Source organism: Aphidius gifuensis, linkage group LG5 (assembly GCF_014905175.1).
Source record: "Aphidius gifuensis isolate YNYX2018 linkage group LG5, ASM1490517v1, whole genome shotgun sequence".
Taxonomy (NCBI): domain Eukaryota; kingdom Metazoa; phylum Arthropoda; class Insecta; order Hymenoptera; family Braconidae; genus Aphidius; species Aphidius gifuensis.
In genome coordinates, this window is record NC_057792.1 from 2,851,988 (window position 1) to 2,866,202 (window position 14,215).

At 23.1% G+C, this 14,215-nt stretch overlaps 4 protein-coding genes across 5 annotated transcripts; 3 read left to right on the forward strand and 1 right to left on the reverse strand.

Moving 5' to 3' along the window:
• Nucleotides 1-243: 243 nt before the first annotated feature.
• On the forward strand, nucleotides 244-2,021 carry LOC122856188 (phospholipase A1-like). The gene is made up of 5 exons (XM_044157881.1): nucleotides 244-355; nucleotides 400-441; nucleotides 507-1,129; nucleotides 1,200-1,575; nucleotides 1,659-2,021. Exons 1-5 carry the CDS (start codon nucleotides 244-246, stop codon nucleotides 1,955-1,957), a joined length of 1,452 nt encoding a protein of 483 aa, XP_044013816.1. The 3' UTR covers nucleotides 1,958-2,021.
• A 216-nt stretch (nucleotides 2,022-2,237) lies between these two features.
• On the forward strand, nucleotides 2,238-5,655 carry LOC122856784 (endoplasmic reticulum mannosyl-oligosaccharide 1,2-alpha-mannosidase). The gene is made up of 5 exons (XM_044158624.1): nucleotides 2,238-3,513; nucleotides 3,578-3,765; nucleotides 3,837-3,963; nucleotides 4,035-4,349; nucleotides 4,412-5,655. Exons 1-5 carry the CDS (start codon nucleotides 2,599-2,601, stop codon nucleotides 4,628-4,630), a joined length of 1,764 nt encoding a protein of 587 aa, XP_044014559.1. The 5' UTR covers nucleotides 2,238-2,598; the 3' UTR covers nucleotides 4,631-5,655.
• A 24-nt stretch (nucleotides 5,656-5,679) lies between these two features.
• On the forward strand, nucleotides 5,680-11,554 carry LOC122856747 (AP-3 complex subunit delta-1). 2 transcript variants are annotated; one of them, XM_044158547.1, is made up of 9 exons: nucleotides 5,680-5,916; nucleotides 6,008-6,323; nucleotides 6,406-6,501; nucleotides 6,602-6,730; nucleotides 6,798-7,208; nucleotides 7,562-7,635; nucleotides 7,905-10,212; nucleotides 10,293-10,715; nucleotides 10,790-11,554. In XM_044158547.1, the coding sequence occupies exons 2-9, from the start codon at nucleotides 6,228-6,230 to the stop codon at nucleotides 10,892-10,894; spliced, it is 3,642 nt and encodes a 1,213-aa protein (XP_044014482.1). In that variant the 5' UTR covers nucleotides 5,680-5,916; nucleotides 6,008-6,227; the 3' UTR covers nucleotides 10,895-11,554. The 2 variants fall into 2 exon arrangements, with proteins under 2 accessions (XP_044014482.1, XP_044014481.1); XM_044158546.1 differs by having other exon boundaries at nucleotides 5,681-5,916; nucleotides 10,787-11,549.
• An 872-nt stretch (nucleotides 11,555-12,426) lies between these two features.
• On the reverse strand, nucleotides 12,427-14,133 carry LOC122856866 (OCIA domain-containing protein 1-like). Its single transcript, XM_044158743.1, has 5 exons — nucleotides 13,878-14,133; nucleotides 13,171-13,451; nucleotides 12,917-13,083; nucleotides 12,727-12,847; nucleotides 12,427-12,641 (listed from the first exon to the last, which is right to left on the reverse strand). The coding sequence occupies exons 1-5, from the start codon at nucleotides 13,992-13,994 to the stop codon at nucleotides 12,515-12,517; spliced, it is 813 nt and encodes a 270-aa protein (XP_044014678.1). The 5' UTR covers nucleotides 13,995-14,133; the 3' UTR covers nucleotides 12,427-12,514.
• Nucleotides 14,134-14,215: the final 82 nt, after the last annotated feature.

Below are 14,215 nucleotides of genomic sequence, written 5' to 3' on the forward strand. Positions count from 1 at the left end.
TATTTCCATATAAAATTTTAAAAATACAAATAACATATTAATTCTATTGTAAATTTTAAAAATACACCACTAATTAGAGAGTGAAAAAAAAAAAACAAAAAAATTTATTTTTTAATTAAAATTTTTACTAATTTTTAATTTGTATGTATTTAAAAAAAAAAAAGAAAATACATAGAAATTACAATTAATGATTTATTAAAAAATTAAAACAATGTTATTAATATAATATTGTTGTAGTTTAACATGAGCTATAATTTTTCATATCAATCAAAGTATACATTTATGAATATTTTCATAGCATTTAAACAAGTACTAAATTGCATTTTAACAGCAGTTACTGTCGGGAGAGCAGAATGTATTATTCATTTGTTATTTTAATTTTTATCGTTATCGTAACAGCACATAAAGTTTCAACTTTTAAAAATAATTATCCGACAAATGGTATGTTTACTCAAATCTTAACAATTAATTATAAAATTATATTATAAAAAATATTTAATCAACAGACAATAAATTGATGATTGATCCTCGAAATTCTCATGGTATAATTTCAAATTCAAATAAATTTAAACAACGAGAAATTGAACAATTTATTTACGATTTGATTGACAAAGATTTAATAAAAATACCAACAAAAAATGGAAGAAGATTTGCCAGATTTAATAAATTTTGTAATTTAACTGATGATGGTAGCATTGTGTTAACTGATAAACTTGATAAATACCATTGTCAATTAAAACCAACTGACATTAATAATTTATCTTTAAAATTATATAATCGAAGAATTTTAAGTCCAATAATTGATTTAATATTTACATACAATGAATACACAATTGCTGATCAATTACCAAAATTTATAATTTGGACAAATAAATATTCAAGTTTTAATTATGAATATGACGGTAATAAATTTAACGTCAATAAATTAAAACCTATTTTGACATATGGTGCACATATTAAAATTATAATTCCAGGCTGGCAAGGCCGTCATAATATAACATGGATTGGTGAATTAAAAAAAAGTATATTTGATAATTGTGCTAGTGAAAATTGTTATGTTATTGTTTATGATTGGTATTTTGTTGCAAAAAGTGCTAATTATTTTTTTGTTGCTGATAAAGTTAAAGGGGTATGTATGTATGTAGTTGATTAATTAATTAATTTATGATTTGTTAATTTATTTTAATTTTTTTCAACAGTTTGTTTCAACATTTCTTGCAAAATTCATGGTACATCTTGTTGATGATGGAGGAATTTATTCAAAACATATACATATTATTGGATTTAGTCTTGGTGCACATGTTGCTGGTTGTAGTGGATATAAATTTGGACAATTATCATCATATGATGTTAAAGTTGGTAGAATAACTGGCCTAGATCCAGCTGGTCCAAGTTTTGAAAATGTAGATAGTCGTGATCGTTTGAGTCCTGATGATGCACATTTTGTTGAATGTATTCATTCGTGTATTTTAATATTAGGATATACAGATCCAATTGGTGATGTTGATTATTATTCTGATGGAGGAATTTGTCATCAACAATCAATGTGCAAAAATGAAGATTATTTAAATAATTGTAAAAATATTATTTAGATATTTTTAACAAATAATTTTATTATAGCTTTTATTAATGTTTATTTTTGTTTTATTATTTTCAAGTCATTTGTGGACATTACAGTGCTGTTGCTATTTACAATGCTGTAATAAAAGATCGTAAAGCATTTGTGGCAAAAAGATGTTCAAGTTGGAGTAAATATGAAATTGGACAATGTGATGATAATCATTTATTATGGGTTGGTGAAAATGATGTTGAAGAACGTCATTATGGAACTTATGTTTTTCGTAGTGATTTTTTAAATGCTGATTCAGGAATTTATGAATCTATGTTTGGAGGAGTTAATTTTGAGCTATCAGCATGGAGTGTATTAATATCAAGACGAGTATACACTTGGAGATAAATAAAACTTAATATAAATAAATTAATTGTTGTTATAATTAATTAAATAAAATAATTATAAAAAATTTAAAGTTTTATATATATTTTTTAATAATTAAGTTGTTGATGATTTTTTTTTTTTAAATTTAAATTAATTTAAAACTTCATTGTTCAAAGTAAATAAACCAGGAATTTTTTTTTTTTTTTAATTTAAAAAAAAGTAAACAAATCAAAGCTCAATCGGTAATAACGAATTTTCGACAACAACAGCTGTTTACTAAAAAAAATTTATGATGATTATTAAAAATGGTAGAAGAAAGAAATAACACCCTACTCCAAAAATAAAAAAACTATTAAAAAAAAATTTTTTTTGATGACACACAAATAAAAGTTATCAAATATTGCTTACGTGTATCATTAGCTGCTCAATTTTGTTATTAATTTCAAATTAAAGCTATCAAATAATGTCATTAAATTCAGTGAATATTAAAAATAAATTTTTTTAAATTAAGTTTTTCATTGTAAATTGTGATATAAATGTTGTTAATTAAAAATAAACAAATTGATAACAATTCAACTATAAAAATCATTAATAATCACCGGTGTTGTTCAACTAAATTATAACCTCAAAATAAAGCCATAAATAAAAAAATCTAAATAATAATGCTTCCACCAAAAAATGACTACATAAGTTTAAATATAAATGATCAATCATCAACATCAACACGTGAAACATCAAAAAGTTTATGGCGTAAATGGAATCAGCTATCAAGATTTCAACGTACAATATTGTACTTGTTATTGATAACAATGATATTTATATTTTTTAACATACTTCCTAATACTAAAAAAACAAAAATAACATTTACAAATGACAATACAATAATACCAATAACAAAAAAACAAATAAATAATAATAATAATGATGATATAAATATGATAAATAATAATCAAGTTATTGATGAGCCAGAATTTCAACAATACAATAATATAAATGATATTGAAGATGAAAAAATTCAAGATAATAATAAACCAATTGGTATAAAATTTACTGGACCTAAAAATAAACGTCAAATTGCTGTTGTTAATGCATTTAAACATTCATGGAATAATTATTGTAAATATGCATGGGGACATGATAATATTAAACCAATATCACGTAGTTATTCTGATTGGTTTGGTCTTGGTTTAACAATTGTTGATTCACTTGATACAATGTATATTATGGGTTTAAATGATGATTTTAATAAAGCTAAAAAATGGATAAATAATAGTCTTATATTTAATATTGATAAAGATGTTAATTTATTTGAAGTTACAATAAGAGTACTTGGTGGTTTACTTGGTATTTATCATTTAAGTGGTGATAAATTATTTTTAAATAAAGCTATTGATTTGGGTGATCGTATGTTACCAGCATTTACAACAAAATCTGGTGTACCATATTCAGATGTTAATTTAGGTACTAAAAGTGCACATTCACCAAAATGGGGACCTGATAGTAGTACTAGTGAAGTAACATCATTACAATTAGAATTTAGAGATTTAAGTAGATCAAGTGGTCAGCCAAGATTTGAGGTAAATAATTAATTATTTGCTTATAAAACAACAATAAAATAATTATTTTTATATTATTTTTTAGGCTGCTGTTGCTAAAGTATCAGAGCATGTTCATAATTTAGAAAAAAAAGATGGTTTAGTACCAATATTTATTAATGCAAATACTGGATTATTTAGAGAATATTCAACTATAACACTTGGAGCTCGTGGTGATAGTTATTACGAGTACTTATTAAAACAATATTTACAAACTGGACAAAAAATTGATTAGTAAGTTTATTTATTTATAATAAATACATAATTTAATATTTTTAATTTTGATTTTATATTTTGTATTTTAGTTTAAGGGATGATTACATGTTGGCCATTCATGGAATACAAAAACATTTAGTTAAAAAAACAGCTAAAAATAAATATGTATTTATTGCTGAGCTTATTGGTACATCTAGAGAAATGAAACCAAAAATGGTAAATTAAATATATTAATTATATTTATATATATTAGGTATTAGATATTAATATAATTTATTTATTTCTAGGATCATCTTGTGTGTTATTTACCAGGTACACTTGCACTTGGTAGTCACAATGGTTTATCTGATGAACACATGGAATTAGCAAAAGAATTAACTAAAACTTGTTATCAAACTTATGCAATACAACCGACATTTCTTGCACCAGAAATAACATATTTTAATGTTCAATCAAGTGATGATGATAATCAAATGGATATGTATGTTAAAACAACTGATGCGCACAATTTACTTCGACCAGAATTTATTGAAACATTATTTTATATGTGGTATTTTACTGGTAATAAAACTTATCAAGATTGGGGCTGGCAAATATTTCAGGTAAGTTAATAAATTTATAAATTTTTTTCGTCAATATATTTAATATTTAAAATTATTTACAGGCTTTTGAAAATTACACAAGAGTTGATTATGGATATACAAGTATTGGTAATGTTAGAAATACCCAAAATGTACGTCCTCGTGATATGACTGAGAGTTTTTGGTTTGGTGAAACTCTTAAATATTTGTACCTGTTATTTGATGATGAAAGAAAACTTATTGATCTTGATAAATGGGTATTTAATTCTGAGGGACATCCATTACCAATTTATGACTCGTAAATAATTACTTTTTTAATATATTGATAATTCAATAATTAATAAATAAATATACTAGGCCATAAATAATTAAAAATGTCGTCCATATCGACTCTCAGTACTTAGATTTTTTTATTAATTCGTTTTCTTTTTTATACTGACAATACTAAAGAAAATGTACAGTTATATAAAAAACTTTATTCTTTTTTTAATTTATTTTTTGAAACTTTTTTTTTTTTCTTTTTACATATAATCATTGTTTTTGAATAATTAAAAAAAGTCTAGTCGATTATATTTATATAATTTTTAAATATAATCAATTGTACAATAATTTATTTATTTTTTTTTTTTTTAATTAATTGACATTAGCAATAAAAATTTTAACATTAATCAATTTGCATTATCATCGATGACAAACTCCAAAGTTGTAAGATTAATTAATTGGATTTTGACATCGACAGTTTTATGCTAATGAGTGAAAAAAAAAAATAATAAATTACCTTAATTATTATCTAGTTATATAATAACAGATAAAATTAATAATCGCAATTAATTAATTTAATAATGAAAAAAATGATTTTTTGTAATTTACGAAAACTAAGTTATTATTTTATTAGAAATTTTATTTTAGAAAAAACATGGTTTTTTCGACAAGTGTAAACTATTCGATTGTTAATATTTAAATAATAATAATTAAATTTTTTTTTTTTGAATTAATTATAAGATTATAATAAAGTTAATAAAAGAATATAATTTTTTTTTAATTCTTTTTTATTTATTACAAGACAAGTGGCTTGAAAATTTTTCGAAACATACTGTTGCTCACAGGGGTTGATTTACAAATTTTAACAATATTTTTTAAGTAAAAAAAAAATAAATTTTTAACGAAAAAAATATATGTAGATATGACTCATAGAAATTATTATCTATTAATTTCTAAAATGATAACAAACTAATTTGAATTTGATAAGAAGTGACTAGTGTCGCTTAATAAACAAACGGTAATAAAAAGAAATAAAAATCTTGTTTAGAATTTCCATGTTGCACACACACACACAATTTACTTGTATTAAAAATAATAATAATAAAATTACAACTTGACAAGTTGGAAGCACCGGCAACAAATACAATTGGTCCATATTTTTTAATCTCAATTATATTTATAATCATAAATTATTAATCCATAATACAACTGGGGACATATTTATGCCAATAGTGTTAAGTCAAATAAAATATACTCAACAATTTTTAATTATAAATATACAAAAACAAAAAAAAATAATTGAAAAAAAAAACAGTTTTCAACGAAGGTGGGCGTCACAAATAAAAAAAAATTATTATTATATTTTTTTTTTTATTGCATACAAAATAATTTTATACTTATATATTTTTTTTTTTCAGCAATCTGTATGAAAATGGAAGAATAATTAATAAATATAATTTGATAAATTGAATCAGAATGTGAGACAAATGTTACAAGGGTGAGCAAGGAGGCCACAAAAGTTATGATAATAATACATGTCAATTGAAAATAATAACTGTTAATTACGTGTGTGGAAAAACAACTAGTTAAAATTAAAATAATAGTTTATTATAAATTTGTTAAACTAAATATATTAAAATGGCTTTGAAAAAAGTTAGAGGTAATTTTGAACGTATGTTTGATAAAAATTTGACTGATTTAGTCAGAGGTATTAGAAACAACAAAAATAATGAGGTAATATTAATTTCTATTTAATTTTATAATCTTGTTAATAATATATATAATTATTTAATCAATTTTTTTTTTATTATTTAAGGCAAAATATATTGCTCAGTGTATCGAAGAGATTAAACAAGAACTCAGACAAGATAATGTTGCTGTCAAATCCAACGCAGTTGCTAAACTTACATATGTAAGTTTTATTTATTATTATTATTTATATATTATTGAAATTAATTTGATGATTTAATTAATTTTGTTAATGTTTAATTATGATTTAAAAAAAAAAACAGCTCCAGATGTTGGGATATGACATTAGTTGGGCTGGTTTCAACATAATTGAGGTCATGTCATCTGGTAAATTTACATACAAAAGAATTGGATATTTATCAGCAAGTCAAAGTTTTCACATGGATACTGAGGTACCAATTTATATAACTACAATATAATTAATTTTTAAAGATACTAACTTGTTATTTTTTTAATTAGCTGTTGATGTTAACAACAAACATGATAAGAAAAGATTTAAATAGTCAAAATCAGTATGATGCTGGTTTAGCATTAAGTGGCTTATCATGTTTTATAAGTCCAGATTTAGCTAAAGATCTTGTCAATGATATTATGACACTATTAACAAGTACAAAACCATATTTACGAAAAAAAGCTGTACTTATGATGTATAAAGTTTTTCTACGTTTTCCTGAAGCATTACGTCCAGCATTTCCAAGACTAAAAGAAAAACTTGAAGATCCAGATAGTGGTGTACAATCAGCAGCTGTTAATGTTGTCTGTGAATTAGCAAGAAAAAATCCAAAAAATTATTTAAGTCTTGCACCAATATTTTTTAAATTAATGACAACATCAACAAACAATTGGATGCTAATTAAAATCATCAAATTGGTAAGTTATATAATAGCCATTATTTTATTAAATTATTATTTTTATTATGAAAAATTTTACTGGAAAATATATTGAGATTAAAATAGAAAACAATAAAATTTTTTATAAATAATGTATATTCAGTTTTCGGCGATAACATTGATCGAGCCAAAAATTGGCAGACAGTTGACTCAACCTCTAATCGATCTCATATCAAGGTTCAATATTTTTTTTTTCTCTCCCCAGTAGATTTTAGCTAAAAACAAATTTCATTCATCAAAAATATATAAATAGATTATTCTTGTATTATTATTTTCATGTAGTTCTTATTTATTGTTTTTTTTTTTATTATTATTATACCTAAAAATTTACAGTTTGGCGCATTGACACCTTTAGAACCTAGACTTGGAAAAAAACTCATAGAACCTTTGACAAATTTAATTCACAGGTAATACCAATAATCCTTAAATTAAGCAAAAATATCATTCAAATTATTTCAAAGCTTTTAAATAGTGTAGTGTTTATAGTTGAATAAAATATCCGTAAATTATTTAATTGATAATTTAATAATTAATAATTAAAAGCACATGTTAAAATAAACTTGTAAACAATTTAATTGGCAATTATTTAAAGACACTATTTACAGCTTTAAATATATTTTGAAAAATAAAATCCTAAACAATCCAATAATGTATTAAAAATTGCAAAAATTTCTAGCACATCAGCAATGTCACTATTGTACGAGTGTATAAATACAGTAATTGCAGTATTAATATCAATATCATCAGGAATGCCAAATCATTCAGACTCAATACAATTATGTGTACAAAAATTACGTATATTAATTGAAGATACTGATCAAAATTTAAAGTACTTAGGTCTATTGGCAATGTCAAAAATATTAAAAACTCATCCAAAAAGTGTACAAGCACATAAAGATTTAATAATGCAATGTCTTGATGATAAAGATGAAAGTATACGTTTACGTGCACTTGATTTATTATATGGTATGGTATCTAAAAAAAATTTAATTGAAATTGTACGTAAATTAATGATACACATGGATAAAGCTGAAGGTACAACATATCGTGATGAATTATTATCAAAAATAATTCAAATATGTTCACAAAATAATTATCAATTTATAACATATTTCGAATGGTATATATCTGTATTAGTTGATTTAACACGTATGGAAGGTACAAAACATGGACAACTTGTTGCAACACAGCTACTTGATGTTACAATACGTGTACAGGCTATACGTAAATATTCAGTACAACAATGTGCCTTATTACTTGATAATGCACATTTATTAACATGTCAACCACGTTCAACAATGTGTGAAGTTTTATATGCAGCAGCATGGATATGTGGTGAATTTTCATCAGAACTTGATGATAAAATGAAAACATTAAAATCAATGTTAAAATCACAAAAAAATTTTTTACCAGGACATATACAAGCTGTTTATGTACATAATATATTAAAACTATCATCAATAATATTAATAAATGCTAAAAAAAATAATGAAACTGATATTATTAATGAAATATATAAATTAAAAAATTCAATGAATGAATTTATATGCTCAGGTGATTTAGAAGTACAAGAAAGAACAATATCAACAATTGTATTATTTGATTATTTAAATGATAATCCAGAATTAATTGATGAATTAATATATACATTTGATGGTGAATTAAATCCAATAGCACCAAAAGCACAAAAAAAAGTACCAATACCAGATGGATTAGATTTAGATACATGGATAAATGATCCACCATCTGATCAATCAGACAATGATGATTATGATATCAATGATATATTTATTAAAGATGATAATAATAAATCAAATGATAGTAATAATAATAGCAGTAAAAAAAAATATCATGAGCCAACAATTGATGAAATTAAAAAACAACGTGATATACGTAAATTTGAATATGAAAATAATCCAAATTATTTGAAGGGTAATATTACAAATGTAAATTCATCATCTTATCATAATATTGATAATAAAAATAATGATTATGATAGTATACCAATTGCTGAATTAAATATACCAGTATCATTAAAAGTTGATCATTTATATTCGAAAAAAAATTTATTAAAAACTAGCAAACGTAAAAAGAAAAAATCATCCAAAAAAAATAAAAATCAATCAAGTAGTGATGATGATGATGGTGATGAAGATGATGATGATAAATATCCAACACATTTTGTTAATACAGAAATTGGTGAATTACCACCAGGTGCTGAATTGAGTGACAATGATGATGGTAATTTTGGTGATATTAATGATCCACATCGTGCATTAAATATTGATCTAGATATACCACTACGTGATGATGAAAAATTACCAGCTGTTGAACAACATCGTATAACAGATAATAAAAAATCTAAAAATCATGAGCTATTAATAAATGATAATGATGATAAAAAAATAATAAAAAAAGATAAAATTAAAAAAGTTAAAAAAAAAAATGATAATAAATTGAAAAAAAAAATTAAAAATGATATTGATAATCAAAATAAAATTGATTTATGGCTTGGTAATGATAAAGAAAATATTACAATTGAAGAAAATGATGATAATAATGATGATAATGATAAAAAGAAGCATAAAAAAAAATTAAAAAGTAAAAAAAAGACAAAAAATAATAATATTGATGAACAAGATAAAAAAAAAAAGAAAAAAAAAAATATTATTGAATCAATTGGTAAACAAAAAGCATCAGATTATGAAGAAACAGCTGGTATATCAACACCATCAAAAGAAATATTACCAAATTTAATTGATAATTTTAATAATGAAAATGGTACATGTAATTATCAAAAGTTATCTGGTTACAAAGAATTATCAAAAAATGATAAAATTAAAATATCATATGGACTTAAACAATTACCACATGAAAGTGGTAAAATAATTGTTGGTATATCATTGTTTAATACAGCTGATAAAATAATAAAAGATCTTAATTTTGATGTTTTAGATACATCAACATTAAAATTAATTAGAAATGTAAGTATTTATTATTGATTATTTATTTTCGATATTTAATTGTTAATTAACTTTGTTTTTTTTATCTTAATTTTCAACAGTCAGATGAAGAATCTGGAATAAAAATACTTGTTAAATTGGGACCAGGTGAAAATACAGAAACACATTTATCATTTGACGTTACAGATGATACATTTTCACAAAAATTACGTGGTAATTTGACTTATATGATTGACAATACAAATGGATTAATACAAGAAAAATTAGATTTTATATTGTATTTATCATGTAGTGATTTTCTCATTGAAAGTTTACCACAAAGTGATATATTAACTGAGCTATTAAGTAATGATTTACTTCAATATAAAGTTAAACAAATCATTGAAGTACAAGGTGATTTTGATAAAATATTAAATATTATATGTCAAAATTGTCATTTGACATTGGTGGAAATCGTTGACGATGCTGCATCATTGTATGGAAATTCATTGAAGGGTCATCATGTGTGCCTTTTAATTAAAAAAGTAATTTATCCATATAAATATATTTACTCTTGTTTTAATTGTTAATTTCAAATAATTTTTTTTTGTTTTAGAAGTTGTCGGAGAGCTCCTTGTGTCTTTCGATTGAAGGTAAAGGAGATAATAATTCTCTTTTAACTGGAATCGTTGATGAAATTGTAAAAACACTCACAAATTATTGACCATTATATATAGATAAAAAAAAACACATTGAGGATCATTATTACAATGCTCATATACGTATAAAAAAAAATTAGAAACTTGATTTCTACTTTAACATTGTCTTCATTAGCTTTCAATAAATTTTATGCAAATTATTTTTAATCGATTATATTTGGGAGAAAAAAAATTTTATACCAGTTCCATTAAATGGTGCTAAAATTATTTGCTTAATTCATAAATTGTAAATATTATATAAAAATTATTATATGTTTAATACAAAAGAAAAACTAATAATCTTAGGCTTTATTTACTCTGCAATTTATGAAATATAGTTATGAAAAAAATAAATAAATAAATTCCTATTATAAAAAGGACACTTGACCTCATTTTATTCGTAATCTGATTGGTCAAAATATTTAAGCATTTGTTTATAATTACCCTCTTATTGGATTTCCTCCTGTCCCTGATTAATAATAAATAAAATCTTAGAAAAATTACTTCTTCAAATTTTTGTTAGCCTGATATTTTTAGAAAAAAATTTTAGCGATCCGTAAAATGAATAAAGAGGTATTCGGTATTTTTTGAAATTTACCTCCTCAATTTTTTATTTACCTGATACTTTTAAAAAAAAATTTAATTTGTATCAGAAACATAGAATCACTAAGGAGGTATTTTTCTTTTAAATCACTTCTTTGATTTTTTGTTTTCCTAATTTTTTTTTAAATATTTAAGAATACCTCCTTGCTCATTCTATGTTCCTAATACAAATCTATGATTTTTCCACAAATTTTTCAAACAATAAATAAAAAAAATTTCCGAGTATCAGGAACATAGAATGAGTGAGGAGGTATTTTCAAAAATATCAAATACCTCTTTGCTCATTCTATATTCCTGATACTCGAAATTTTTTTTCCCACAAATATTTTGAAATTTTATAGAAAAAAAAAAATTTTCGAGTATCAGGAACATAGAATAAGCAAAGAGGTATTTTCAAAAAAAAGGAACATAGAATGACGAAAGAGGTATTCGGTATTTTTCAAAATTTATCTCCTTAATTTTTTATTTGCCTGATACTTGAAAAAAAAAAATTCAATTTGTATCAGGAACATAGAATGACCGAAGAGGTATTTGATGTTTTTGAAAATTTACTTTCTCAATTTGATATTTGCCTAATTCTTGGGAAAAAAAAAATTTTAATTTGTATCAGGAACATAGAATGACTAAAGAGGTATTCAGTATTTTTTAGAATTTATCTCCTCAATTTTTTATTTGCCTGATACTTGAATATAATAATAAAAAAAAAAAAAAAATTCAATTTGTATCAGGAACATAAAAGAACCGAAGAGGTATTCGATGTTTTTGAAAATTTACCTCTATGATTTTATATTTGCCTGATACTTAAAAAAAAAAAAAATTTTATTTGTATCAGGAACATAGAACAGATAAAGAGGTAATTAAGTTTTTTTCCATTTCTAAATAAATCTATAAAAATTCTATGATAATTTTTTCTATTATACTCAATTGATTTTATATTGTAAATAATTAATTTATAATTTTTTTTCTTTATTATTTGATACAGTGTAGTTAATCATAACAAGGGATTAATAAAAAATATTAACTACATTTTTAAATATACATATTTATCGCCAATAGTCATTCGATCTTGGTGGTGGATCAAATACACCACCATCATAAGTTGGTGGTTTTTGAACTATTGGTTGTTGTTGTGGTGGTGGTGGTTGATATGCTGATGGTGGCTGATATGGTCTTGAAAAATAGAAAAATAAACAAATTAAGTAAACCATTGAATCATATATGAAAATTAAATTCATATACTGAATTATTAACTTACGAGCTTTGTGGTATTGCTCTATTTTCATAATCAATACGATTTTTACGTCTTAAATCATCATAATTAACGTATGAGTTGTTATTTGGAAGAGGAGGATTTAATTTAAATCCAGCATCTGAATCTAATGACAAAAACAAAATAAATATTAATTATTGATAGATATATCAATAATAAAATTAATTATAATTACCATTGTCAATTGCACCTCTTGATAATGAATCATAATCTGGTGTTTGATAAGGTTCAATATCAAGAGCATGACCCATTGGTGAAAAATCATCAGTTGGTAATTTTGAATCATTTGCAGTTTTTCCATCAAACCAAGCTTGAGATTCACCATCACGTGGTTGATATTCTCTACAAAAATATAATTTATAATTATCATTGTATATTGTCCTAATTAATATAATAAATTTTATAAATATTGTTTGTTTTTTTAATTACCGATTGTTCATGTTTTGTGCTTGAAGAATTCTAGCTTTAAAATCACTATTTGGAAGTGCCATTAATTTTTGCATACAAGTTGTACGATATGACATTGATCCAATAATAAAACCAGAAAAACTAGTTAAACCAAGTATCAAACGATTTTTTTTTAATGTACCATTATTCATTAAATAATAACATGCACCAGTTGCAAGTGCACCAAGTGATACACCTCTTATTGTTGCTTGTGTTTGACATTCTCCAAGTACTTTTTTTTCTTCTGGAGTCATTGTGATACTCTAAATAGATAATTTATTAAAAAAAACAATAATATTATTAACTATTTAAATAATAGATAAATTATTAAACAAGTTTTAAATTTTTTTGTAATATTTATAAATAAACATTACAGCGTAGAAAAATATTTCTACAAGGTCATCGAAATTAGTAAAAAAAACAAATAAATAAATTAATTTTTTAATATCAAAAATTGCATAGTGTATTGTTAATTAAATTGAGATTATTATTGATAAAATATAATCAAATTAAATATGTTTTTAACAACAAAAAACACTTGAACTTTGTAAATTTAATTTTATTGTAATTTTTTTTTGTCAATCATTGATTTTTTAAATAATAAAGGGAAATATTTATTAATAATAAATTAATAAAGATTGTTTTAAGACTAATTAAACCAGTAGAATAATATTTAAATAAAAACAAACCATAATATCTGAAGCTGATTGTTGTCTTGGTGGCAACCGGTTAGGATCAAATCCAGATTGTTGTTGTCTTGGAAAAGGTGGTTGATTACCTTGTTCATTTCCATAATAATCATTCATAATTAATTACAATATATTACCACAACTATTAATTAAAAATATAAACAAAATTTATAGCAATATGACAATGTCACAATATTGAGTAATATTTAATGTTTTTTGAGGTTATGTTATGCTGTTAACAATTGCACAATTGCTCCAATGAAAATCAAGAAATTCAAGGCTAAAGAAAGACTCTTTTTCTCTCTTTTATATATTTTTTTTCTCTCTATTATTTTCAC